Source organism: Tamandua tetradactyla, chromosome 3, assembly GCF_023851605.1.
Source record: "Tamandua tetradactyla isolate mTamTet1 chromosome 3, mTamTet1.pri, whole genome shotgun sequence".
In the NCBI taxonomy this organism is placed as follows: Eukaryota; Metazoa; Chordata; class Mammalia; order Pilosa; family Myrmecophagidae; genus Tamandua; species Tamandua tetradactyla.
The window spans coordinates 69,336,325-69,363,789 of NC_135329.1; the positions used below are offsets into that span (position 1 = coordinate 69,336,325).

The 27,465-nt window shown below is 38.7% G+C and overlaps 1 protein-coding gene across 3 annotated transcripts in view; it reads right to left on the minus strand.

Annotated features, from left to right (window-relative positions):
* NBAS (NBAS subunit of NRZ tethering complex) overlaps positions 1-27,465 on the minus strand; it is a 585,536-nt gene that overhangs the window by 14,009 nt on the left and 544,062 nt on the right. For all 3 annotated transcript variants that reach the window (XM_077153236.1, XM_077153235.1, XM_077153237.1), the window contains 3 exons: positions 19,562-19,701; positions 14,044-14,188; positions 9,414-9,542 (listed from right to left, as the gene is read on the minus strand). In XM_077153236.1, the coding sequence (XP_077009351.1) occupies positions 9,414-9,542; positions 14,044-14,188; positions 19,562-19,701 (414 nt within the window). The remainder of the gene's footprint in view (positions 1-9,413; positions 9,543-14,043; positions 14,189-19,561; positions 19,702-27,465) is intronic.

The following is a 27,465-nucleotide window of genomic DNA, read 5'->3' on the forward strand; positions in this document are numbered from 1 at the left end:
GGAATTTAATAAATTGCAAGTTTACAGTTCTAAGCCATGAAAATGTCTCAATTAAAACAAGTCTATAATGTCCAAATTAAGGCACCAACAAGAGGTTACCTTCACTCAAGAAAGGCCGATGAAGTTCAGGATTTCTCTCTCAACGGGAAAGGCACATGGCAAACACGGTGACGTCTGCTGGCTTTCTTTCCAGGCTTCTTGTTTCATGAAGCTCCCCCAGGGGCATTTTCTTTCTTCATGTCCAAACATCTCTGGCTGCATGGACTCCTGTAGTTCGCGTGGTTCCAAATGGATCTTTCTCCAAAGTGCTTTCTCTTTTAAAGGATTCCAGTAAACTAATCAAGACCCACCTGGAATGGGTGGAATCGCACTTTCCTCCAATCGAAGGTTAATACCCACAATTGAGTGAGTCACATTTCTGTGGAGATAATCTAATCAAGTTTCTACCTATAGTGCCAAATAGGGATTAAAAGAAGTTGTTGCTCCCACAAGATTGGATCAGAATTAAAGCATGGCTCTCCTAGGGCACATAATCCTTTCAAACCAGCACAGGGGCATGCTGGAGAGCAGTTTTCCAAGTCAGTCTTTCCTAGCTGGAATAAGACCAGAGATCCCCAAAGGGAGTGCTGGCTGCCTTCACACTGCTCCAGAGATGGGAGGAAGATGAAGTCAGAAAGGGTGTCAGGAGTTGATTCCACAGCTCACAAAAGGTATACTTTCTTACCCCGTCGTCCAGCAAATGCAGACCTTCAACTGTCCTGTGCAACTCTGAGGAAGCGTTCTGTCTTTAATTCTTCACTGCTGCCTTCATCAGGGGTGGGTTGGAACAAAAGGGCCCTCAGAGGCAGGCCCCCAGTGATCTGAAGTCGCTTAACAAATCCATGATCAGTGATCAGCCCATGCCTAATATAGATATTGGGAAGGAGATTTTATGTCCTTTTCTGGTATTAGCAAGTTCCACTATGGACTGAGCCCCACTGCAGCTTGCTGTCAGAGTGGGATATGGGTGTCAGGAACCACTAGACAAAGAGAGCAATGTACTGGTCTTTACTGTAATTTAGCGGCCTCTTCCTCGAGCTCTTTCTGTGATGCTGTACAGTGAAACTCTGGAGTTTCAAAATAGTTGATTCTGACAGTTCCTGCCTGTTGTTCTGGTGGAGGGACTGATTCTCGGAGTTTCCTACTCTGTCATCTCCCCACAATTCCCCCTCCTCCTCATTTCTGAAGGACAGTTTTTGCTTTTTATCGGATTCTTGATTGGCAATTTTTCTCTTTCAGGACTTTAAATTATGTTGTGTCACTGCCTTCACAACCACATGGTTTCAGATGAACATAAATGATGAATGGCTTCTCTCTTACTGCTCTTAGAATTCCTATTTTTTTTTTTTTTTTTTTTTTGGTATTCTACAATTTGGTTAATATTGGTTGGAGTAGGTCTCTGTTTTTTTCTTGTTTGTAGTTCACTGGGCTTCTTGGATGTGTATATTCATGTACACATCCAAGTTTTTTATTATTTCCTCAAATATTCTTTCTTCTTCTTTCCTTCTCTACTTCCAAGACTCCCACAATGCATACAAGACGCGCTTCATGTTGTCCCACAGATCCCATAGGCTTTGTTCACTATAAAATTTTTTTTTCTCTATTTGTTCTTCAGACTGTATGATTTCAATTTTTCTGTGTTCTAGTTTGCTGATCTTTTCTTCGGCCTAATCAAATCTGAGGTTGAACACCTCTAGTGTATTATTATTATTATTATTATTATTATTATTATTATTATTATTATTTGCATGGACAGGCACTGGGGATTGAACCCAGGTCTTTGGTATGGCAGGAGAGAACTCTCCCTGTCCGGTGTATTTTTATCTCTATTACATTTTTTATCCCTAAATTCCTGTGTGGCTCCCTTTTAAAATGTGGAATTCCTCCCTTTCCTTATGTATCACCTTCTGGATTTCTTTTAGTATTAAGTCCATGTTTTCTTTTAGTTCATTGAACTTTTTTATGTGGGAGATTTGATTGAATATCTTTTATTAGTTGTCTCTATGTTTGTGCTTTTCCTGTTGTTTTAATTTTTTCCTTTGTAAAATCTCCTTCCCAATATCTAGATTAGGCATGGGCTGATCACTGATCATGGGTTTGTTTAGCAACTTCAGATCACTGGGGTCCTGCCTCTGAGGGTCCTTTTGTTCCAACCCACCCCTGATGAAGGCAGCAGTGGAGATTTAAAAACAGAACGCTTTAAAAAGAGACCGAAGGCTGTGTCTTCCTGTTTAGTTGTATAACTTGTGTTTTGGCATTTGATTATTTTGATTATTCTGAAAGTCAGTTTTCCCCTGTGGTAGTTTGGAGTTGTTATGTACCCCTAAAAAGGCCATGGTCTTTTAATCCATTCTTTTGAGTGCAGACTTATTGTGGGTGGGAACTTTTTGTTAGGTTATTTCAATTGAGATGTGACCCAGACCTGTCAAGTGACTCTTCCTTTGTGAGAGGATCAAAGAGAGGAAATGCCCTAGAGGAGCAAAGAAAGAGAGCCACCGAAGCCAGAACCCAGGAGAGAAGGACTAGCAGACGTCAGCATGTGCCTTCCCATGTGACAGAGGAATCTCAGATGCTAGCAGTCTGTCCTCAGAGAAGGCATATCCCTCTTGATACCTTAATTTGGACATTTTCATGGCCTTAGAACTGTAAATTTGTAAGCTAATAAATCCCCATTGAATAAGCCAACCCATTTCTGATATAGTGCATTTTGGCAGCTTTAGTAAATTGAAATATCCTCTCTCTAGCTTTTGGTTTTAGTGAGGATTGGCTGTGTGCTGAGCGTTCTTCAATGCTTAACCCAGTTTATACAGAATCTGTGGAACAGCCTGTGGTTAACCATTCAGTTTTCAAGTCCAATGAATCTGTCCCTTACCCTCGGCATATACCGTAACATTCACGAATTCTCCGCCAAGAAAGAATTTTCTCTCCCAAGGTCCTCTCCCTGGAGTCCTGGGTTATGTTCTTTGTTTTATACAGTTTTTCTTCCATGACAGCTGCAGTAAGGTCAGCTCCACTCTCACACTCTGGTCCATCTTTCTACTTTTCTGCCTGGGTTTGTGATGCCATTCACTGGCTCAACTTTCCCCTTCTATGCATCTTTTCTGTTCTCAGTGGCCTCTGGGTTAAAAGACTAAATCAGTAGGCTGAGTCTATCTTCCCTGGAGCCAGGTAGAGTCAATGTAGCATGATGTCCAATAGTTTTGCTTAGGTGCAGCAGTAATCAGACCCTAGAGACCTGGGCTGGGAATATGTGTGGTTTACTGAAATGCCACTGCAGGCTCGTACTGCTTCACGGAGCCACTGTGCATGTGCTCAAACTGCCAAACCACAACTGTAGGTCGATGGGGCCTAATGAACCTGCGTTTGAATGCGTATGGGTCAGCAAACTGCCGCCATGGGTGGACTGGTTGTGAAATGACAGACTTGCACTAGCGTCCTGCATCTTCATCTTCTCAACAACAATTTTGGCTATCCAAGGCCCCCTACCCTTCCAAATACATTTTATAACTTGCTTTTCTGTTTCTGTAAAGCAGGCTGTTGGAATTTTGATTGGGGTTGCATTGAATCTATAATTCTTTTGGGGCAGAATTAACATCTTAATATTTGGTCTTCCACACATGAATATGGAATGTCTTTCCATTTATTTAGGTCTTCTTTGATTTCTTTTAGCAATACCTGTAGTTTTCTGTGTATAAGTTCTTTATATCATTGGTTAAATTTACTCCCAGACATTTGATTCTTTTATTATTATTGTAAGTGGAATTTTTTCCCTTGATTTCTTTCTCAGCTTGCTCATTACTAGTGTGCACAGACACTACTGATTTTTGCTTGTTGATCTCACATACCACCACTTTGCTGAATTTGTTTATTAGCTCTAGTAGATTTGTTGTGGATTTTTTTGGGCTTAGTTGATGTGATGTATTATTATATTACTTGATTTTCTTATGCTGAACCACCTTTGCATATATGGAATAAACCCCACTTGATCATGGTGCATAGTTCTTTTGATGTGTTGTTGGATTTTATTTGCAAGTTTTTAGTTGAGGATTTTTACATCTATATTCCTAAGAGGAATTGGTCTGTAATTTTCTTTTTCTTGGAGTGTCTTTATCTAGTTTTGGTATTAGGGAAATGCTGGCTTCACAGAATGAGTTAGATAGTGTTCCTTCCTCTTCAATTTTGGAAGAGTTTGAGCAGGACTGGTATGAACTGTTCACATGAAGCCCTCTGGCCCTGGGTTTTCTTTTTTGGGAGTTTTTGATGACTGATTCAACCTCTGCTTGTAATTGGCCCACTGGGGTCTTCTATTTCTTGTAAAGTCGGTGTGGGCGTTTGTGTGTCTCTAGGACTGTGCCTGTTTCACCTAGGTTGTTTAATCTGTGGGCATGCAGCTGTTCATAATATCCTCTTAGAGTCCTTATTTTTGTGAGGTCACAGTTTTGATTTTATTTGTGTCTTCTCTCATTTTTTTGTCAGTCTAGCTAAGCATTTGTTAATTCTCTTCATCTCAAAGAATCTACTTTAATTTTTTAAATTATCTCCATTGTTCTTTATTCTCAATTTCGCTATTTCTGCTCTAATTTTTATTTCTTTCCTTCTGCTTCCTTTGGAGTTAGTTTGCTCTTCTATTTTCTAGTTCCTCCAGGTATGTAGTTGGGTCTTTGATTTTAAATCTTTCTTCTTTTCGAACGTAAGCATTTAGGGCTATATATTTCCCTCTCAGCTCTGCATTCACTGCATTCCCTAAGTTTTGATGTGTTGTTTTTCATTTTCATTCATTTCAAATAAGATTTACTGATTTTCCTTGCAATTTCTTCTTTGACCCACACATTATTTCACAAAGTGTTATTTAACTTCCATATATTTGTGGAATATATGGAAGTTCTCTGACTGCTATTGGTTTCTGGCTTCATTCCATTATGATCAGAGAAGATGTTTTGTATGATTTCAATCTTTCTAAGTTTATTGAGACTAGTTTTGTGACCCATCATGTGGTCTATCCTGGAGAATGATACATGTACATCTAAGAAGAATGTATACCCTGCTGTTTTGGGGTGCAATGTTCTATATATGTCTATTAGATCGAGTTCACTTTTATTTTGCAGTTTCTCTGTGTCCTTACTGATCCTTCATTTAGATGTTCTATCTATTGGAGAGTGTGATGTATTGAACTCTCCTGTTATTATTATAGAGACGCCTATTACTCCCTTCAGTTTTGCTAATGTTTGCCTCAGGTACTTTGTATACCTTGATTAGGTGCATAATGCATGTCTGGGGACACTTTTTCAGGGGATGTCTCATGTCACCATGTTGATGATGTCATCAACTTATTCCCTTTTCCAATTTTTTCATTGGGATACTTGTTTTCTTATTATTAAGTTGTATATTCTGGGTACAAGTCCCTTATATGATAATGATTTCCAAATTTTTTTTCCTAATCTTTGGGTTGTATTTTCACTTTCTTGATGGTATCATTTGTAGAACAAAAGTTGTTAGCTTTGATGATGTCCAATTTAACTATTTTTTTCTTCTGTCATTTTTGTCTTTGATGTCATATCTAAGAAACTATTGTGTAGCCCAAATTCATGAAGATTTCTATATTTTCTTCTAAGAATTTTATAATTTTAGGATTTACATTTATGTCTATGATTCATTTTGAGTTATGTTTTGTATGGTGTGAGGTAGGAGTCCAATTTCACTCTTTTGAGTGTAGATAACCAGTTATCATGGCAGTATTTATCAAAGGTAAGTTTACCACCTTCTTTCTCTCAGCATCATGCTTATGATATTCACCCATCTTGTTGTGTGTAGCAGTTCATTAATTTCCATTACTATACAGTATTCTATAGCACTCGTATGATATTATTGAGCTATATCACATTAAAAAAAATCCTACTATCGATGGGCATTTACGTTGTTTCTAGTTTTAGGCTATTCTAGTGTTTCTGTGAACATCCTAGTTCATGCCTTTTGGCGGATAAATGCATTCTTTTCTGGTGGTTCAATAATATTTAGATATAGAATTTCCGGGTCATAGGTTACGCCTATATTCAGTTTTAGTAGATACCGCCTACAAATTTTCCCAAGTGGTTTTACTGATTTAAAGTTCTACTAGCAGTGTATGAGCCATCCATCTGCTGGGAAACTTCTGAAGATAAAATGAGAAGCTCAGAATCAAAGCAGTTTGAAAAGTAGAAAATCTAAATAAACACAAGGCAGAAGTGGTGGGTTGGATGACAATTCATAAGTCCAGTAAGGTACCACCCTGAGATCATATTTTGTCAAACAGAATATAAAATGCCAACTGCCTGCATTTATTTGAATATCTACATAATAACAACAAATAAACAATTTACTTAAAAAAGGAAAATTCCCAGCAACTCCAGTTCTAGTTTCATATACCTATGAAAAATAAAAACACATGTCCACACAAAAATTTATACATAAATATTTACAGCAGCAAAACCAAAAAAGTGGTAGCAACCCAAATGCCTATCGATAGATGAAGAAATGAAGTATGAACACATGCTATAAAATGGATGTATCTTGAAAACATATGCTAAGTGAAAGGAGCCAATCACAAAACACCATATTCTATGTGATTCCATTTATATTAAATGTCCAGAAAAGGCAAATCCATAAGGATATAAAGTAGATTAGTGGCTGCCTAGGGCTTGGGAACTTGGGGAGAAATGATAAGTAGGGGTTTCTTTATAATGAAAAAAAGATGAAAATGTTCTAAAAATGAATATACTGATGGTTATACAACTTGTACAACTCTGAAAAAACTAAAGGCAATATAAAATGGGTGAATTAAATGGTATTTGCATTATATCTCCATAAAGCTGTTATATAAAAAAAAAAGTGTTACATACTGCATGATTCTATTTATATAGTATGTCTGAAATGGCTATAGAGATAGAGGGCAGATTGGGAGAAGGAGAGGAAGCAAGTAGCTACTGTTATACAAGGGTGGTAGGAGGGACCCTTATGACGAAACTCTTCTCTGTTTTGACTGAAGTAGAGGACACACGTCTACATGTGATAAAATTACTCAGATCTATAAACACAGACAGATACAATGAGTGCACATGAAATTGCTGAAATATGAATAAGGCCAATAGATTGCATCAAAGTCAATATCCTGGTTATGATATTGCAATATAGTCATATAGGATGTTACCACTGAGGAAAACTGGGTGAAGAGCTCTTTGTGTTATCTTCTTACAAGCGCATGTGAATTTAAAATGATCTTAAAATAAAAAAAACTTATATATTTAAAAAAAACTCTGAAAAACTTTAAATAGCTCTTTGGAGGATGCTAAAAGCCTGAGGTTACGGCGTTTTTGAGGGACACGTTTTAAGGGCACAGATGGGCTGGTCTATGATGAACACTCAACTTAGTGTAGAGAAGTTAGAATTGAGGCTCACTTTTTATTTCCTAAAGGTAAAGGTTTCAGTGAGGTAGACAAGAAGCAACTCAACAATTTATACATCTGGGTTTGATTTTGCATCTGAAGGGCAGAGAAATTGCGTGTGATATCATAAACACAAGGCAAAGCACCGTATGTCTGTAAGTCAGTTTCAAAACAAGAGTCTTAGCACAATGCTGCACATGCAAAGTACAATACAAAGTGTTATGGAGGTAAATGAGTGCTGTTTAAAAACTGGCTGGGTGTTGTGTGTGGTTTCTTATTCTGATGGTCGGTGTGTGTGTATATGTGTGTGTGTGTGCATGTGCATGTTTGTGTGTGTACAAAGACTAGTTAGGAGTTAGGGAGACCAACTTCTAGTTCAGTTTTGACTGGCACATTTGAAATAAAGAATTCTTAAAATGGGAACTGACTGACCTGCCTTTGAAATTCAGGAGTATAAAAAGACAGCCCTATCTGATGAATACAGAAAGGCCACGTCTAACACAGCACTGTTTTACTCACAAAGAGGCCGTGGCAAATTGAGTGGGGATGCCAAAGCAATGACACTAATCCAGTGTATGGGGGTGGGAAACAATGCACTGAAGATTTGCAGCCCTATTTTCTTTTCTTCCTTATTTCTGGGTTTACAAGGAAAAATAGGCTAAGAAAAAAAAGTTCACTATAATTTGGTTTCATGTAAATTCTCAAGGTTATGTAACTTCTATTTTAGCATAAATAGACTTTTATTTTAGCATAAACAGCCTACCAACACACAAGTCCTCTCAGTTCCCAACGAGCTACCTGTTATTATGCAATTATCAGTAATAATGGAGTATATTAATAAAATCTTTGCATAAGTTTTACATTATTTTGAAAACATATCTAAACAGTACAGGCATTAGGTTTTGCTCATTTTGTTCAAGATGACTGTTTCCATTTCAATTGTTATATTTTCTGTAATCACCTATACAAGTTTCTGCAACTAATCAAAATAGTGAGATGTTAAGATTAGGATTTCTTTTCACTTTTTTATTTCTGTATTTTTTTTGTCTTAAATGAAATTTTATGTTCATGATGTCTTTCTATCAATCTCATCACTGTCTTATGCGGCAAGCATGCACCTCTGCTCTGGGATTTTCCTTCCCTTTCTGGTCTCTAGAAGACATCCTGTTATATTTTTGCAAAAAAAATAAACACAGACACACATATAAAATACAAACTTTTGTCTCTATGTGCACAGTATGTGTACACACACTCACACAAATAATTAAAATGGAAGCTCTCCCCACAGAAGGGTTTCAGTAAGGATCACATAAAGAAATTTGTTAAAATACAACCCTTGAGCTAATTCTAAGGAGTAAAATTTAAAACAGAAGTGAAAATTTCTTCCTTAATCACAATAATAAGACAAATAATCTTGAGGGAGAAACCTCAAGACTTAAATTTAGTACATCTTTCCTCAAGTGAAGAAGCTGCTTTCAAGAGTGGTTTAAGTTGCCAGAGGAATTCAAAGTTTGAGATTGAAGAGGGTGTCAGGACACGCTACTTGAAGCCACTCTCTCACCTTTAATTAACAGACCACTAAACACACACATTAAAGGAAGGAAAACCCACCTCATGTAGGGTTCCCTAGACCCAAAGTTCAAAGGGCAAGAGGACAAGTCTTATTGACTACTTTGACATTTTCTCCAAGAAGGACTAATATACTGCTTCTCTCGAAAGACTGGTCTGTTGTTTGTTCTGTAACTTAGCATCTAAACAGAGCAGGCTCATGGGCATAGCGGAGCCAATGGCTGCAGAATGAACAAACACATGGATAGACACAATATGAATGGCACTGTGGTCAAAGAGAATTGTAGCAAAGTAGTCTTAAATAAATAACGGGTATTCTTTATGAGAATGGAAATCCTAGTTCATCTACTTTGAAGGGTAAGAAATGGCCAATTCTAAGGTACATACCTTCACCAGCCCTGTGATGTGCTCCAGTGCCATGGTGTGCAGACCGTCATCCTGGCTCTCAAGAAGAAGCTTCAGGGATGGAAGCAGGAGAGAGCGGCTGAGCAGCAGCAAACAGAGTTCCTTCACACACTGAAAAGAAGGAAGACTGAGTGGATGGAACGTGAGGAGACACCTCCAATCACTAGCTGCTCTGGCTCTATCTTCCCATACTTTTCCCTATGACAAATGTGTGTATGAAGCACACACGGTGGCGAACTACAGAGCGTTTGGAGCCTGTTTTGTTCACATCACAGGAAATGGTAAGCATCTTTCCAAGTATCAAATACTCATCTACAACACTACTTTTAATGACTGCATCGACTCCCTATGTGGATTTTAGGAACTATAAGAAAGGTCCAGGCAGCAAAGAGACCTTCATAGCTCATATGAGACTTTGAAAGCTCAAATCTCTCATGTGCGACCTTCATAGTTAATCGCGCAGACCATCAGGACAAAGACAAACTAAAGAGAAGGTCCTTGATACAGAAGACCAGGTGGGTGGGGCTCAGAGCCAGGTCACGACCTGGGCATTTGTTTTCCTGCTATATGGTGACTTATGGTGATGCACCAGGGCTGATGGGTGTCAGAGGAGCAGCACTAGTCTGAGAATGGTCCTGGTCCTCACGTCACCCTCCTGCTAGCCCTGGAGCACTCAGCACCAAACGTGACTCAGGGTCTGCAGCAGGAGTATTGGCCATGAAGTGTGTGTGGACTGCAGATGCCAGGCACCTGGTACAGGGCTCCAGCGTGGGCTGCCGCCTTCACTCTGCAGGAGGCCCTGGAACATGACACCCTGCAGCACTGGCTGTCCTGGCTCCACAGCACCAGGTCCGCCGGGAGCTCTGGTGTACACACCCTGCACCTGGGGCGCTGGGAGCTGAGCCTCCCTTGGTGTGTGTTCCGAGTCTTTCAGGTCGTGAGGGGCCTGAAGTTCCATCTCCAGGGTGCTGACCATGCATTTCGGCTTCACAATCTGCACGTGGCAGGACTGCAGCTGCTCTGCGCTAGACACCACCAGCCTCTTATACTCTGTTCCAACAGGCACTGCACCATTTAGTTTTCTCCTAAGATCCACTGAGGTGGATGCTGTTATTGTCCCCAGTGATCAGATGAGCAAGGCAGGGTGTAGAAGATTAAAAAACGTGAGAGCCATCTGATTCTAAAAATCAAACTTTCGGCATTATGGAAAGTGCCTCCACCATAAGGAAACCAATTAAGCTGCAATTCAGAAGCTGCTGGGTCAGAGCGGCGCACTCGTCAGCTGGGCGCGGACTCCCGCTCGAGGCCTGGAGCCCCCGCAGCTCCGTCCGCCCTGTGCCTCAGCCAAGTCCTGGGCCTCCTACACCACAGCCAGCAGCTCAGACTCCGAAGTTTAAATCTGTAAATGCCAGGAACCTGCTTTACGCCAATTTACTATTCTACATATGCCCCTACTCCTGAGGAAGCTCTGAATATTTCCATGGATACCAGCTGAGGAGAAATGAACACAACTTCCAAGACTGGGGACCCACAACCCATGTGAAGCACTGTGCCACCCTGCTGGTGACACTTCCACACGCAGAACCACCACGTCTGAAGTGAGCAAGTGCATGAGCAGCAAGGGAAAACCAGAACGGCCTTTGGAACAGTCATGAAGGAAAAATAAAATGTACGAGTATGGGTTCTTAGTGTGGGAAGGAAAATAGGATTGAAGAGGAAGGTGAGTCCATTTAAGTATCTCGTCAATGGACAATTAGGCATACCTGCTTAATAAACCATGGAGTATGACAACCAAAGGCATTGAATTAAAAATACAAAACAGACAAACAATGAATCATGGATACTTTTACTACCACAGTCATACAGAGTATTATGAAACTCTAAAATTAAACTATGCAACTTGCAAAGGCAGTAAAATAAACTTGACATTTTCACTTTGTAATAATGTTCCTTCCTTTATAGCACTTTTAATTCATATCTGTACATTTAGCAATCAACAAAAATAGTGCATAACACTCGCAAAGCTCCTTTAATCAAGATATCAAAAAAAAAAAATCTACAAATGTGCCCAATTAAAAGACAGAAGCTGAGGCAGTATAAGGGAAATGAGGAAAAGGCACTCTGAGGACAGAACTGGATAATAATGATCTGTCATTTCTTCATACTGGAATAGACAAGTAATAATGATCCACTTCACTACTGGGGTGAGGGGTTCGGTCTGGTGCTGTTCCCCTCACACGAAGATAATCACAGACTTAATGAAAGTTAGGGAATAATGTGCTATGAGCTGAGAACACTCAGCTCACTCTCCTTTCAAGCATGGGGATAGACTGTAGAACAGCTACCGAATGGGCGGAGAACTCTGAGCACATGCAGTCTAAGCACCTTATCTGGGGCTCCAGAAAGCCTGGGACTCTCTCCTGCTCCACAGCATACTGTGGCATGGTTGGGGGCATGAATGGGGGAGTGTCCGTACCCTCAGGGCTCCTGCTGCTGCCCTGCAATGGGAGCCCCTGCACTCGGGGCACTCAGTCCTATAAGGAGATGGGGCCCGGGCCAGCCCTTACTGCCTGGCTGATGCGGAGCCCACTGGTTGGCTGATGGGGTCATGGCACCCCTTACCAAGTGGTGGCGGACAGCCAATGAGTTAACGTAACAGAAGTGCTGCCACCACCTCCAGCCTTTTATACAGTAATGCTAAATCCCAAATAATATGCTCCTAATCCAGATTCCACAGAACTAGTACCAGGACACTTCTGGTAGCTGGTCCTGATGGAACATTGGTCTTAATCTATATGTAGGGCAAATGTGAAACCACGGTGCTTACATACTACATGGCTGGGTGTGGGTAGTAAATTGTGTTGAGTCCCTACCTAGGCAATGTGCTGGACTGCACCAAGGGTGGCCCCACCTGCAGGCGCGCAGAATGTAGCAGAGCAGGTGGCAGGCAGACAGGCCAGGCACAGCCCACGTAACAGATCCTATTAGTAGGGCAGGATACATTTGGTGATCGTGCTTTAAATATATTACAGAATAATTTTGTCATTTTGGTGGTTGGAAGATTTTTTAAAATGGATGAAATAATTTAAAATTCAATCAAAAAACACTTAGCCAGTCTCTCATATGGAAAACAATTCATTGTACATTCATAATGAGATTCTTTTCCTTGAGTGATTACAATAAGGATTCAAAGAAGCATATTTACAATTTTATCTTCAAATTTATCTCATGTATGGTAGAAACCTGAACCTAATTAATCAATTTAATGACATTATCCAAATTTTTAAATATAAGATATGTAAATTGTGCAAATAGTACATTACTAAGTCACAACTACAGTGAGAGTTGTTATTAATGTGTTTATTTTAGAATGACCAAATTATTTATAAATACACACATACACACATACAACTCTGTCATACTCAAATGATGTAATCAAAAAGAGAACAAAGGTCAAAATGGAGATGACTGAACTTTTACCATGTTCTGAGAATAAATATTGTGGTTATGCAACTTCATCATAATGATGACAAAAAAAGCATGTAAAAATCAGAGTGGCTAGTTTCTTGCCAAGAGGAGCACTAAAGCTCACTTTTCTACTCTACTGATTCTGAGACAACACATGACCTAACGTGACTCTTCGGGACAGAAATTTGAGTTAGACTGAAAAGGGCACCCAGAATGAATTAAAAACTGTGTTGTATACTCTGGACTTTTTAAGGATTACTGCTTTGGAGTTCTAACAAAAAGAAAGATACCCAAAAGCAAACTGTGCCAGTTTGAAAGTATGTATGTAACCTAGAAAAGCCATGTTTTAATCCTAATCCCATTTTATAAAGGCAGCCGTTTCTTCTAATCCCTATTCAGTACTATATGTTTGAAACTGTAATTAGATCATCTCCCTGGAGATGTGACTGAATCAATAGTGATTGTTAAACTGGATTAGGTGGAGACGTGTCTCCACCCATTTGGGTTGGTAGGTCTTGATTAGTTTACTGGAATCCTATAAAAAGAGAATACCAAGAGACAAAGCCAGGAGATTCAGAGAGAGCAGAGAATGCTGTAGCACCACGAAGCAGGGAGTCCACCAGCCAGCACTTTAGAGATGAAGAAGGAAAATGTCTCCCGGGGAGCTTCATGAAACAGGAAGCAGGAAGAGAAAGGCAGCAGATGACATTGTGTTCACCATGTGCCCTTTCAGCCAAGAGAGAAGCCCTGACCATGTTCACCATGTGTCTTCTCACTTGAGAGAGAAACCCTGAACTTCATCGGCCTTCTCAAACCAAGATATCTTTACCTGGATGCCTTAGATTGGACATTTCTATAGACTTGGTTTAATTGGGACATTTTCTCAGTATTAGAACTGTAAACTTGCAACTTATTAAATTCCCCTTTTTAAAAGCCATTCCGTTTCTGGTCTAATGCATTCTGGCAGCTAGCAAACTAGGACGCAAACTTTCAGCATTGCTCCTCTTCATTTGATCTATTACAAATTATATACCTTTACCAATAAAGGTACTGTATTAAATGTTTCTTAGATACAGTCAGTGATATTGCTTATAATAAAAAAGGAAGACCCCCCCCAGGAAAATCACTTGAACTACCCACTTACATCTGCAGGGAGCATGTGCTCCGTGTTATATAAAGAGCGACAGATTTTCAAAACTTCATTTCCCAGACCTTCTCTGTTCTCCGTTGTGCATCTGGATAACATCGCGATAGTCAGCTGCAGCCATGGATTATTATTTATGTTGGTTCTGATGGAGAAAAATGCAAGGCATTGGAAATGATTAGAGTTATCACAATTATAATAAGACATCTTTAAAAAAAAGAAAGAAAAAGCACATTGTGAGAAAAATGTGCATGGCGAACTGCAGCCAGAATCTAGGACGTGTGTGCTTCAGGTCTATCTGGTAGAAAGGAGAATGTCCTAAGGAGAAAAAGCAGCTTACTCTGCAACCAGGCAGGGCCCAGGAGAACGGAGCTAGTGGGTGAAAGCCGAACGAGACAGGCGATGAAGACAGAGAGACCAGGGTTCCAATCCTGGCTCCGTGATTTACCACTTGTGTGACTCAGGTAAGGGACTTTTAAATACATACTCCCAGCCTAGTTGTATGGTTCTGGGGAAGCCACCCCACCTTTCTGTGACTCTTTTATCATTTGGGAAAATGAGATTTAATGCTTTCCTTGTAGAGTAAGTGAAGTCTACTATTATTATCATTATTTTTGGCCCAGGGCAGGGCTAAGATGCAATTTTTATGCAATTTTTAAAACTTTTACTCTTTATTTAGAGTCTGTTGTTGCATTACTAGATGCCAGACACCAAATAGCGAAGGGTAGCTGTTACTTTGGAAGAATTCCACTGCCGCATGGGGGATGAGGGGAGAGCAGGTTGAGTCTTGGCAGGTAGCACATCCTCGTCTCAGCTCACACGGGGGGTCCGCCAGGGCAGCCACTGTTCCCTTCGAGGCCTCACAGGTCTGTGAGGGGGTCCGTTTGCCTGAGGAATCTCCTCACACATAAGCCCACCCTCTCTCTCCTCTTTCAGAGTATGAGTTCAGCCCTCCTGGGTTTTCCCACAAGCTCTCTCCCCAGAGAAGCAAATGTGGGGCTGGCAGCAGAATGCAAACCCACAGCCAAAACAGCTTTGACAAATTATCAAAATATATTTTTCACCAGCCAGTCATGATATACTGGATGAAAACTAAGAATCCTCCCTAAGAACAAATGCATTCCATTTCGTGCATCCTCAGACTGAAATGGAAATACCATGGGCCATTGTGTTTAAGACTCAAAGCCAGTACTAGTAACGTCATCTCTGCCACAAATTATAGGGATGTCAGCATGTCATCTCACCACAAATGATACAGACCAAGGAAAACAAATATTTTTTTACCTGAAAACACTTGGTTAAACAAAACAAAAAGACCACTCCTGGGTGGGCCACGGTGGCTCAGTGGCAAAGTTCTCAGCTACCATGCCAGAGACCTGGGTTCAATTCCCAGTGCCTGCCCATGCAAAAAACAAACAAACAAAAAAAAACACCACTCTCGCATAAGGCCAACCATGGATATCAACAACCTGTACACAGAAAACTATAAAACTTTGCTAAAAGAAATCAAAGAAGACCTAAATTGATGGAAAGACATTCCGCGCTCATGGATAGGAAGGTTAGATGTAATTAAGATGTCAATTCTACCCAAATTGATCTATAGATTCAATGTGATACCAATAAAAATTTCAATAACCTACTAGCTTGGGAAAGCTAGTTATCAAATTTATTTGGAAGGGAAAGAGACTTTAAATAAAGTATCCTAAAAAAAGAAGGGTGAGGTAGGTGGACTATCACTCCCTAACTTTAAAACTTACTATAAAGCCACAGTGGTGAAAACAGTATGGTACTGGCACAAAGATAAAAGTACAGACCAATGGAACTGAATCAAGAGTGTGGAGATAGACCACCAAGCCTACCAACAACTGACTTTCAATAAGGCCCCCAAATCCACTGAACTGGGACAAACTAGTCTTTTCAATAAATGGGCATGGAAGAATTGGATATCAATAGTTTGGTTATTCCTCAGAAAACTACGCATTGAGTTGCCCTATGACCTACTAATACCAATACTCAGTATATACCCAGAAGAGCTGAAAGCAGTGACGTGGACATTTGCACATCGATATTCATAGCGGCAGCTATCACAACTGCTGAAAGACAGAAATAATCCAAGTGCTCAGCAACAGCTGAGTGGATAAACAAAATGCAGTATATACATACAATGGAATATTATGTAACAGTAAGATGAAATGAGGTCCCAAAGCATATGACAACACAGATGAACCCTGAGGACATAACACTGAGTGTAATCAATCAGACACGAAAGAACAGACACTATATGAGTTTGCTATTATGACTGTGGTAAAGATAATCTCAAAAGTTTACTCTGTAGAATACAGGGGACCTAGAGGTGCACAGAAGCTAGAGATGGAAGAAAGATTACCCAACAAGGTTGAACTTAAATGTAGGGGAACAGATAGAAGTGATGGTAGGTAATTAGTGGGTTTATAAGTAACACTACCATAATGAAGGTGAATATGATTGAAAGAAGATGTACAGGGTCATGTAGCCCACTGATTAACTCTATAAGCATAAATAAGTTCTTGCATGAATTCTTTCAAAGCTCTGATCTTGTACAAAGAGTCAACAGTGGAGGGCTGTAGGGGGAAAATTAGTATTGCATGCTATGACCTATACTTAACAGGAAGACAGCAACAGTACCGCAATACCAAGGGTAAATAACTGGGGAGGAGGGACATGAGATTAAGGGAAGTTTGATTTGATAGTTGGTGATGCTGTGTTTAATGGCTATCTCTTCAGACCAACGAAAATTGTCTAAAATTGATAGTGTTGCTGATTGTACAACCAAGTGAGGACACTGTAAGATACGGCTTGTTTATTGTGGACATTATTCATGATACCCAATGGATGGAGAGGGCCAGAGGTACAATGACTGAGAAGCCAAAAGGCCAACTGTGAGATATATATATATATACATGAGGGAATACTGCAACTATAGAAAGGAATAACATTGTGAGCCACACAATGAACTGAATAAATCTTGGGGACAACGTGCTCTGCAACATAAGTCAGCAACAAAAGAAAAATATGCTATGATCTCTTTCAGAAAATATTTATAAGACTACTGGAGCCTAGATTGTAAGCCCTTTTAGCAGCCACACTTGGTCTGAAGTTGTAAGTGTATTGCTAGATTCAGAGACACTGAGGTATATGTGTATCAGCTGGTATTTCCCTGGAACTATGAGTACCTCTGAGACACCTAAGATTCAGAGCTGGAGATCTGCAGCTCTGAAAGTCAGCACTGCCATGAATAATAAAAGTTAAAGTAACTGGAAAACAGAGATCAGGCTTCAATTAGAGATTGAAAGTGTATGTACTCAGGACAAAGATGAGAGTGTATGTACTCTACAGCTTCACCTATGTATGAGATCAAAGGCAGAAAGGTTTATTGTGTATAAAATCTAAACCAACCTGTCTGGATAGCTCATTTAAACAAGTCAAACACACAGAGCCCCAAACAGGAACGGAGGCCTTGTAATTCTGTACAGGTTAATGTAATATCCAGAGTCATCCCAGACTATGGTGGGCTGATAGTTAAAAAATATTGGTCGAGTCTTTGAGGGACCAGAGAAAAAATATGGAACTGTTAAGCTTTCCCACCTGGGAAAACCCTGTGTGCTCTTAAACATTAGGGACCTCCAAGCCAATAGGCTGAAACCTTGATTTTGAGGTTCGCCCTTATGAAACCTATTTCTGTAGTGGAGAAGCTAAGACTAACTATAATCATTCCTAAGAATTACTTCCAGGAATCCTCTTTAGTTTCTCAGATGTGGTTTCTCTCCAAGTTCAACTCTTCAAGGAAAATCATTACCCTCCCTACTAGGGGGATACGATATTCAGGGGTGGAAGTTTTCCTGACAATGTAGGATGATTCCCAGGGATGAGCCTGGCCCTGGAACTCTGACATCAATAATGCGTTCTGGAACAAAAAGGAGAAAAGAAAGGAAACAAGTTATCAGTGGCTAACAGAGGTCAAATAGAGTGAGAGGCTATTCTAGAACTACTCTTATGTAAGCTTCAGCTGGATATTGCTAATTGCCAGGGTTTGCCAAGCCCCAACCAACATCAATGCCTATTAACCCTAAAGAACACCTGGGGCTCTAAGTGAGACTATATAGTGAGGCTACATAAAAGTTTTATGCACAAAGTTTACTCTCCTGAACCCCTCCAGAAGGTTCTTAGGCTAGATAAGCCTGAAACTCAGAGCAGCCAGCCTTTCAAAGAATATCAACTAATTCCATCCCCCTATCCTATATTATCGACATGCCTTTTCAACATGAAAAGTTAGGAAGGGCACAGCCCAAAGATCCTTATAGAGTAGGAGAAGGAGCAAAGAATGAAGATTATAACAGAGAAGATAAGATTTAACAAATATGTATGACTGCTGAATCACTATACTGATATTTCTTTGGTTCCCAGTGTTTGGGAGCAGCGAGAAGGAAAAACCTGATGCTGTGGAACTGTAACCCATAACAAACCATGAAATCTGTTCTTTTGGTGCTTGTTGGAGTGTACTTTGGAAATTATTGCTTTTTCTTTCTTTTTGTATACATATTTACAATTTAAAAAAACAACATTAAAACAACAACTTTCCTTGGGTTTGCTCTAAAATTTCTAATTATCTCATCCTAGGATTAAAGTGTCTCCTCCAGATGGTTTTTACAAGTCCTGAACTGCTCAAAAATAATTTATTTTCAAGGAAAACATCCTTCTTTAACTTCCAATGAGTGGAGATACACTGTGGCCTGACAAAGAGTCTACTAGTAGAGTGTGAGAATGGTCCCAAAGCAAATGGGCAGGTGGGGCAGACACGGATAAGCATCAGTTCATGACAGCCAGTATATAGGCAGAAGAAATCTGGCCACAGTCTTCCAAAGGTAAAAGGGTTGGTTAGGTGGCTGATAACACAAGGAACTGTAGAAATACCCCACATGATACAAATGGCATGACATAGAGGAAACATACCTGGGCTGTGCAGGTAGCCAGTAGTTGGCTAGAAGCCTGCCTCCTCCATTCACTAGTGGTATGATGCCCACAGTTATTTAACTTCTGAGCCTCAATTCCCTCACCTGTAAATTAGGATAAACTCACTACCCCTTGTGGATGTGTTCTGAGAATTATTAATAATAGATGTAAATTGTAGTGCTCTCAAAACCCAGGAATTATTCACTTATTCCATATGGATTCTCAGGTTAGCATTCTGAGCTGTGTGAAAAGGCAAACAATTTTCTGTTGAACATACCGGGACAAAATTTTGTTGATACCATAAATCAGAATATTATCTGAGACTTCTGAATCAAATATTTGGGTTCAGGGGCAAAGAGAAATGGAGACCCTTCTATATTTCAAAAAAATAATTTTAATTTCCTTTAAAGGAAAACATAGCTTATAAATAAATTATTCTTCTTTTCTGAACTTTTGAAGGGGCTGAATTTTTAGAACTAATGCTCAGAATGAGGAACTCTAAGTAGGCTAACTTTATGTTAATACTTACACAGATTCACTTCTCATTGGTGGCCAGGCTTGCAGGAGCAAAACCAAGTGCTGAAATTCAGTCTCATGGTGACTGGATTCTAGGAGTTCCATAAAGAGAGAGTGGCGGCTCTCTTCCCTCTCAATGTCAGTTACATTTACCTGTAAGTGGAAATACACATTTGAAAATGGTGGCAGAGCTACTGAACTTGTTTATATGAGAATGCAAATTTGATTATTTTGATTAAACACTGTGTTTTGAGAAGTTTTTACAACATGCTGGGAATGATCCAACATCCAAAAAACCCTTCAAAAGCTCTAAGTTCTACTCAATTTCAAATATTCACATAAAAATTTTTAGAACAATAAAATCACAGGAAGATTCTTAACATTCTATTACCAATATACATTCAAACAAGCAGATTTCCACAGAACTGCTTATTGGAATTTAACATTTCTTATGTTAAAATACTGAACCATTTTATTTGAAATTCTAATACTCCACTATAACCAACATTAGGTGAATTTTTTAAAAGTTTAAATTATTCTAAATGAATTTCTAATTTTCATTTTAATGTTATTATTCCTTAGCCTTCATGTTGTCTAGAAAATTTCTCTAATTTGAAATTAAAGATTTTACTACAGTGCATTTGACATATGATTTTTTCACTATAAATCAAAATATCCATTATCCCCATTTCCATTTCTAATGTGTTCTGTCAAATACAGATGTGCTGGTATGAATGCATCACGTACCCCAGAAAAGCCATGTTTTAATTCTGATCCAGTCTTGTGGGGGGCTGCCATTCTTTTAATCCTAATTCACTACTGTAGGTTGGAATCTTTTGATGAGATTATCTTCACAGAGATGTGAGATGCCCAATTGTGGGCCTGATGTTTGGTTACATGGAGATATGACTCCACCCATTCCAGGTGAGTATTGATTATTTCACTGGAATTGTTAAAAGAGCAAACATTTTGGAGAGACAGCCAGAAATGTCAGAGACAACAGAGCCAAAAGAGAGCAAGCCAACAGAAACTTCAGAGAGCTGACAGAACAGAGACATCGATGTCTGGAGATGCTTGGAGTCCATCAGATGTCGCCATGTGCCTTCCCATAAGATGTTAAGCAAGCCAGAGCCTGGAGAGAGCCAAGGGAAGCCAAGAGGTGAAAGCCAGTCCCAGAGAAGCAGAGTGATGAACCCTCACAGGAACAGAGGCTAGAAGCAATGGAGCCCAGGAGCAGGGACCAGCAGATGCCAACCACGGGACTGCCCAGCTGACAGACCTGTTCTAAACTCAGGGGCCTTTCTTAAGTGAAGGTGACCTCTTGTTGATGCCTTAATTTGGACACTTTCACTTCCTTAGAAATGTAAACTTGTAACTTATTAAATTCCCCTTTATAAAAGCTGTTCCGTTTCTGGTATACTGCATTTCAGCAGCTTACTAATACAACAGAATGCTCATTTTTCCTCTCATTGAACCACTGAATGATTTTTATTTCACTGTGGCAGCCCTAAAACAAATTATTTCATCAATTCCTCTGTAGATGAAAATGCTTACTATTTTAAGTAAAAAGCAGTTTTAAGTAGAAAAATAAACCAAGAGCTGGTTCTCTAGTTTTGTAACTTCTCAATAAAGATACCCTATATTTGGGTATATAGACATCACAAGAATCAGATGATGATATCTTGAAAAAATATTGAGAATAGATGGGCACCTATACATTTGCTAAATTGTCTGGACTAATGCATGTTTCCAAAACATTTAATTTAATGGCCATTCAGGCTCTGATTCTAAGAAGCCATCTAAAAAAGTCATGTTGTGAATTCTGCATTCTCATAAAAGTGGATAGGTGCAGTGAAATAACTGATAATTACCATGGGAAACTTACTGACACATTTTCCTAAACTAGACTTAAGGCCTGTGTCACTCCTTCAAGGAATAATCTGAAAGCATTTTGTAATTTCTGAAATAATTTCATGATTATTCATAAATAACTTCATAATCTCACCTGACCTACAACAATTTTGTGGAGGACAGCACAGGTTTCATTAACCTCACTTCACAGGTACAGAGACAGGTGACAAGTCCAAGGTCACACGGGCTGGCAAGCAGAAGGGCCAGAGTGTAAGCATAATTATAATTAGATCAGGATGTTCTGAACCTAGAGGAATAAAAAAGCTAGTATAAGCTTGAAATTATTTAAATTGGTATTCTAATGGGAGTTTGGCAATATTCTCTAGCTTATTTATAAAGAAACTTTTTTTTTTTTTTTAAAAAAAACCTCAAATGCAAGACAGGCTACGTGGCCTCGTCCCCTCTTGGTGGTACTGCCTGCGTCCATCATGTATACTCCCATGTTCATTCTTTTTTCTCTTTATCTTTTTTGGTAGTTGTTTGTGCCTGAAACAATCTTCCTCCAGATGCCTGCACTCCTCCAGAACCCACTCCCTTCGTGTTCTCCAAAGCCCCTTCCCAGAGGGGGCCTTGCCCAACTGTCCTGTGTGGGGCAACTGCTCCACCTGCCTTGCTTCCCCTCTGCACTGACAACCGTGTGGCATGGTGCATATCTGCTTTCTGCCTTTCTTCTCCATGAGAGCAGAGGCTTTCGTCTGTTCACTGATCTGTCCCTCTACTTGAGACTGACAGAGCGAGGGAATGAGCTCATAAATGGTGAATGGACAAACAAATGAACAAATGAAGGTAGTTCATCATTTACAAGATACTTAAGCATAGAAGGAGATTAAATATTCATGGAGTTCTCAAACAATTTTGGAGCCGTTAGAAATTACTAAGAGAGACCCAGAATGCTTGTTTAACTGTCATTATACCTAGTCCTAATGATGCCTCCTGTGATTAGTATGTGACTTTGGTGAACTCCTCTCTTTGGACCTCATATGTATCTGGAAAATGGGTTCTTCAAATCACTGCAGTCTCAGAAGTATGAAAGACTTGAGGTCTGCAGTTGGGAAAAGCAATGGTGAATGGTTTACCTTTTCTTCCAGCATTAGTGATCTGAGTGTCCATAGATGTGTTTAGTTGTACAAAAGGTTCAGCACTTAAAAATATTTAAGACTCTTAGTGATAGGTCTCTAACATTCTTAGTAGCGTTGATATTCCAGTTTCTATAACTGATTGCAGCATAATTAGTAATAAGCAGGTTTCTCCTTTAAATGAAATGCAGATCCTATATGGGTTATTTTCAGTATGTCATGCATCCCATTAAAAGGAAGAGATTAAGAAAAAATTATTCATGGTTTCAGTGTCATTTAGATTGAATTTATTTCTTTTTAACAGCTTATAAATTTTTAGGACATGGACTGCATCACAGAGGAAGCAGAGAGAAAAGAGAGTATAAATTAAACCATCATGTGTTTGTTTCTATAGCAATGTGCAAATACCACTTTCTGTTTCTAAAATGTGTGTAATAAAGTTCTTTGAACACTTTTCTCACTTACACACACAGTTTTGAAGAGTGTGTCTTTGTCAGGAAACATTTTCTTTTGAATGTTCACTAATCATTTCAATTTTGAGTAACTTATTTTTCCATGTAGACCTCTATATTTAAAATACAAATGTGACATATATAGTAACTTACAGAATTATCTAATTTGTGTATTCATACTTTCATACTTCCTAATATCATAAAGGATTTCAAATTATGTTACTCAGTTTATAAGAAAGCAGTTTTAAATTCTCTACTACTGCAGCAGACAAAGTTTCACCTTTAAGTTTGACCACTTAGCAGAAGAGAAGCACCCAGACCCACTGCTTCCTGCCATGACCTCGCAGTACAGAGTCTCCCAGGTTGGCTCCCCTCCGACTGCAGTAAGAGCGTCTCTGACATGAGGGTAGACCAGCACTTTGGGCAACATCAAGCCGCCAGGGACAGACTCTCTCTCCTGCTGGGCCTGCACTCCCCTTCCTCACCAAGAGTTACTGCAGTTGCTGGTAAAAGGTTTCCAGTAACAAATGACTGGACACTGACATTGTATTGTCCCCATGGACTCCAGACTCCTTGACCCTAGGACAGCAAATTATTTATCTGGCAAAACTACCTGTTAGGAATAAAAAGGACATAAAAACATTCTTAGATGAAAGAAAACTAAAAGAACCTGTTGCTTGCAGGCTTTCCAAAAAGAAAGTAAATGATAAGAGGAGCTTTGATGCATCAGAAGGAAGAATTGAAAGAGCAGAGATATGGGTAAATAGATTATCTTTTTCCACTGAGTTTTTATAAATCATATTTAATAATTGAACAAAAATTATAACACCATTTCCTACTCAGAGCAATGAAATTCAAAAATGGGGAAGGTAAAGGGACCTACATGGAAGTGAGGCTTCTACACTAAACTCCAAGGCACTGCTGTCTTCTCCTGCACTCTTATTACTCAATCACTATACTGGAAGTTCTGCCATTGCCATAAGACAAGAAAAAAGAAATAAAAGGCATATGTGTTGGGAAGGAAGAAATATAACTGTTTCTACCCACAGATGACACAATTGTCTACACAAAAAATCCTAAGAAATACAAAAAAAAGCTCCTAGCACTAATAAATGAGACAGCAAATTTGTACGAAAACAGATCAAAAGCAAAAGTCAATCACCTTTCTACATCCTAACAATAACCATATGAAAAGTGAAATAAAAACCTAATACCATCTATAATCATTCTGAAGAAAATATGTATTAAATATAACTATAGCCTGAAAATAACAAAATGTTGAAGAAAGCAATCAATGAAGACCTACATAACGAAGAGGTCCAGTGCATTCACAGATTGGAAGACTCAATATAGTAAACATGTCAATTTAACCCAGCTATCAAAATCTCAGCAAGGTTTTTTATAGACAAAGACAAGCTTTTCTAAAATATATATGGAAAGACACAGGCCCAAGAATACACAAAATGACCTTGACAAAGAAGAATAAAATGGGAGGGATAATTCTACCCAATATCATGGCTTTTTATTTAGCTACAGTAAGTAAGACATTGTGGTAATGGACAGAACACAATCAGTGGCATAGAATAGAGAACTCAGAAATAAATACATCACACTGATATTTAACCAAGGTGCATCTTGTTAATTTTGTGCCAGAAAATTTGGCACAGTGTAATCATGCATATAAGTGTTGTCGATTATACAAAAAAAAATTACTCAAAATGGATCATGGACTCAAATGTATTAAGTATAAAATGTAGAACTATAAAGTTCTTAAAGAAAAACAATATATAGGAAGAAACATTCAGATCTTGAGGGCTAGGCATAGAGGATTATAGACCTGACACTATAAAAGAAGAAAAATACACAGTAAATTGGACATCACATTTTAAAACTTTTGCTCTGAGAAATCCTATGTGAAGAGAATGCAAAGACCAGCTATAGACTGGAAGAAAATATCTGTAAACCACATATCTGACAAACAACTGGAACTCCGGAAATATAAAGAATTCCCCAAATTCATTATCCAATTAAAAAATAGGCAAAGGACAGAAAAAACATTTCACCAAAGAGGATATACAAATGGAAAAACAGGTCATGAAAAGATGTACAATATATCATTAGCCATTAGGGAAATGTAAATCAAAACCACAATGAAACATCACAACACATCTATCAGGATGCCTAAATAAAAAATGACAACACCAAATACTGGTGATGATATAGACAAACTATATCACTCATATGCTGCTGCTGGGAATATAAAATGATTTTGCCACCCTGGAAAGTGATTTGGCAGTTTCTTATAAAACTAACAGTGTAATTATCATATGATAAATTATTTGCACTCTTGGGTATTTATCCAGTGAGATAAAAACTTAAGTTCACATAATCAGTTCCCAAATGTTCCTAGCACTTTTATTGTAATAAGCAAAAACTGGATCAGTTCAGATGTCCTTCAGCAGCTTAACCTGTGGTGTGTATGTATGTATATAATACACACAACACACACCATGGAATCCTACTCAGCAATAAAAAGGGACAAACTATTGATACAGGCCGTAACCTGAACAAATTAGGGAATCAAGCTGAGTGAAAAAAGCCAATCAGAAAAGGTTAATTACTGTATGGTTCCATTTATATAGCATTTTAAAAAATTTATTGTTATCGATACATATTATATATTCACATATTATGTAATCATCCAAAGTGTACAATCAATGGTTCACATCATCATATAGCTGTGCATTTTGCATCACACTTTTTGTGAAAAATAACATATATACAAAAAGGCAATAAATCTCAAAGCACAACTCAACAGTTTATAGAACAGATTTCAGCGTATGTAACATTTTTGAAATAAAATTTTGGAAATGAAGGATAGATAAGTGGTTGGCAGGGTTGAGGGACAGGGAGGTGGACGTGTTAATTAACAGGGCAGCAGAAGTATCCCTACAGTGTTAGGACCATCAATCTCTGGACTGTAGTGGTGGACATGCAAACTCAGACAGGTGTTGAGACTGTACAGCACTAAACACAAACACATGCAAATACACACAAATGAAAACAAGTAAGACAGGGTAAATCTGAATAAGATCAGTGGATTCTATCAATGTCAGTTTGCTGGTTGTGATTTTATACTATAGTTTTGCAAATGTTATCACTGGAGAACACTAAGTGTACAACGGATCTCTCTGTACTATTTCTACATAAGAATCTACAATCTTAATAAAATTTAAATTAAAAAAGCGAGAAAGATGAAAATCAAAGAGATTAGAAGAAACTCAAAGAGAAAAACATCAATTCAATAAAAAGCAGAAAATAAGTCATGTTACAAAACAAGAGAAGACTAAAAATGACATATTTTGAGAAAAATGGCTACATATAATGTGACACAATTTCTAAAAAGCCTGCATAGAATGATGGTTATGAAGATACCAATAAAATGTTAAATGTGGATAAGAGGATTAGTGTGACTATCATTTTTGTTCTCTTCTTTGTGCTTTTCTGGGTTGAACACATACTGCTTTTATAGTAGGATGTTCTTGTTTTTACTTTAAGATATAAATGTGCATGAGAACAAGGGGAAGCTGGTAAGCTCATTTAACAGATGGATCTGAATTTTTGGTAACTTATCTTACCTTAATTAATCACAAAATGGCTTTAATAATTATTTTGGGTGAAAACAAAACAAAAACACAACACAAAACAAAATGAAATAAAAATTTTCAAAATCTATTGAATAAAAAGGATCCATTCACTTTCTCTAACTTAAAATGAAAATAACTGGGCTGATCGGTATTTTAGAGGTGAAGAAGGAAACAATCTGGAAGTCTGAATTTTAGTTAGAAGTATTATAAACAGGTCTCTCAATATACAAAGGCTCCCACAATTCAGCTGCTACTTGGGTAGGACTTAATGGAGATTCTTGTGTTACAATATTTTTTATAGAAAAATCATATCATCCTGGTTTCCATTCCAGCCACTGCCCATACTACCCCCCCCCCCCCACTACAATCAGCAGTGGTACGAAAAGATGCGCTAATAATACTTGCTTTATAAGTTTGCATTCACTCAACTCCACAGATATTTACTGATTATCTACTTTTTCTACTGGAGATACAATGATCAGAATTGACCATTCAACTTTTGAGAACTAAACGAGACAAAGACTCACATCAGATCGACAATCAATAGTGCTTATTAGTGTCTCCACAAATCTGATGATTACAACTCCCTGAGGCTACTTTCATTTCTTTAAGAAATAAATCATTCATTTATTAACTCATTAATTCAACCAACATTTAGTGAGAACTTACGCTAGGCCCAACCCAAAGGTGTACATACAGGCACATTTTGAGACAGGGCCACTGAATTGTTAGTTCATATTTTAGCAAATAGCTAGTCTTCAAACCTGTATCCACCACCATGAGCTTGAGAGCTTCTCAATAACTTCAGGACTTTTCTGATGAGATCGCTCA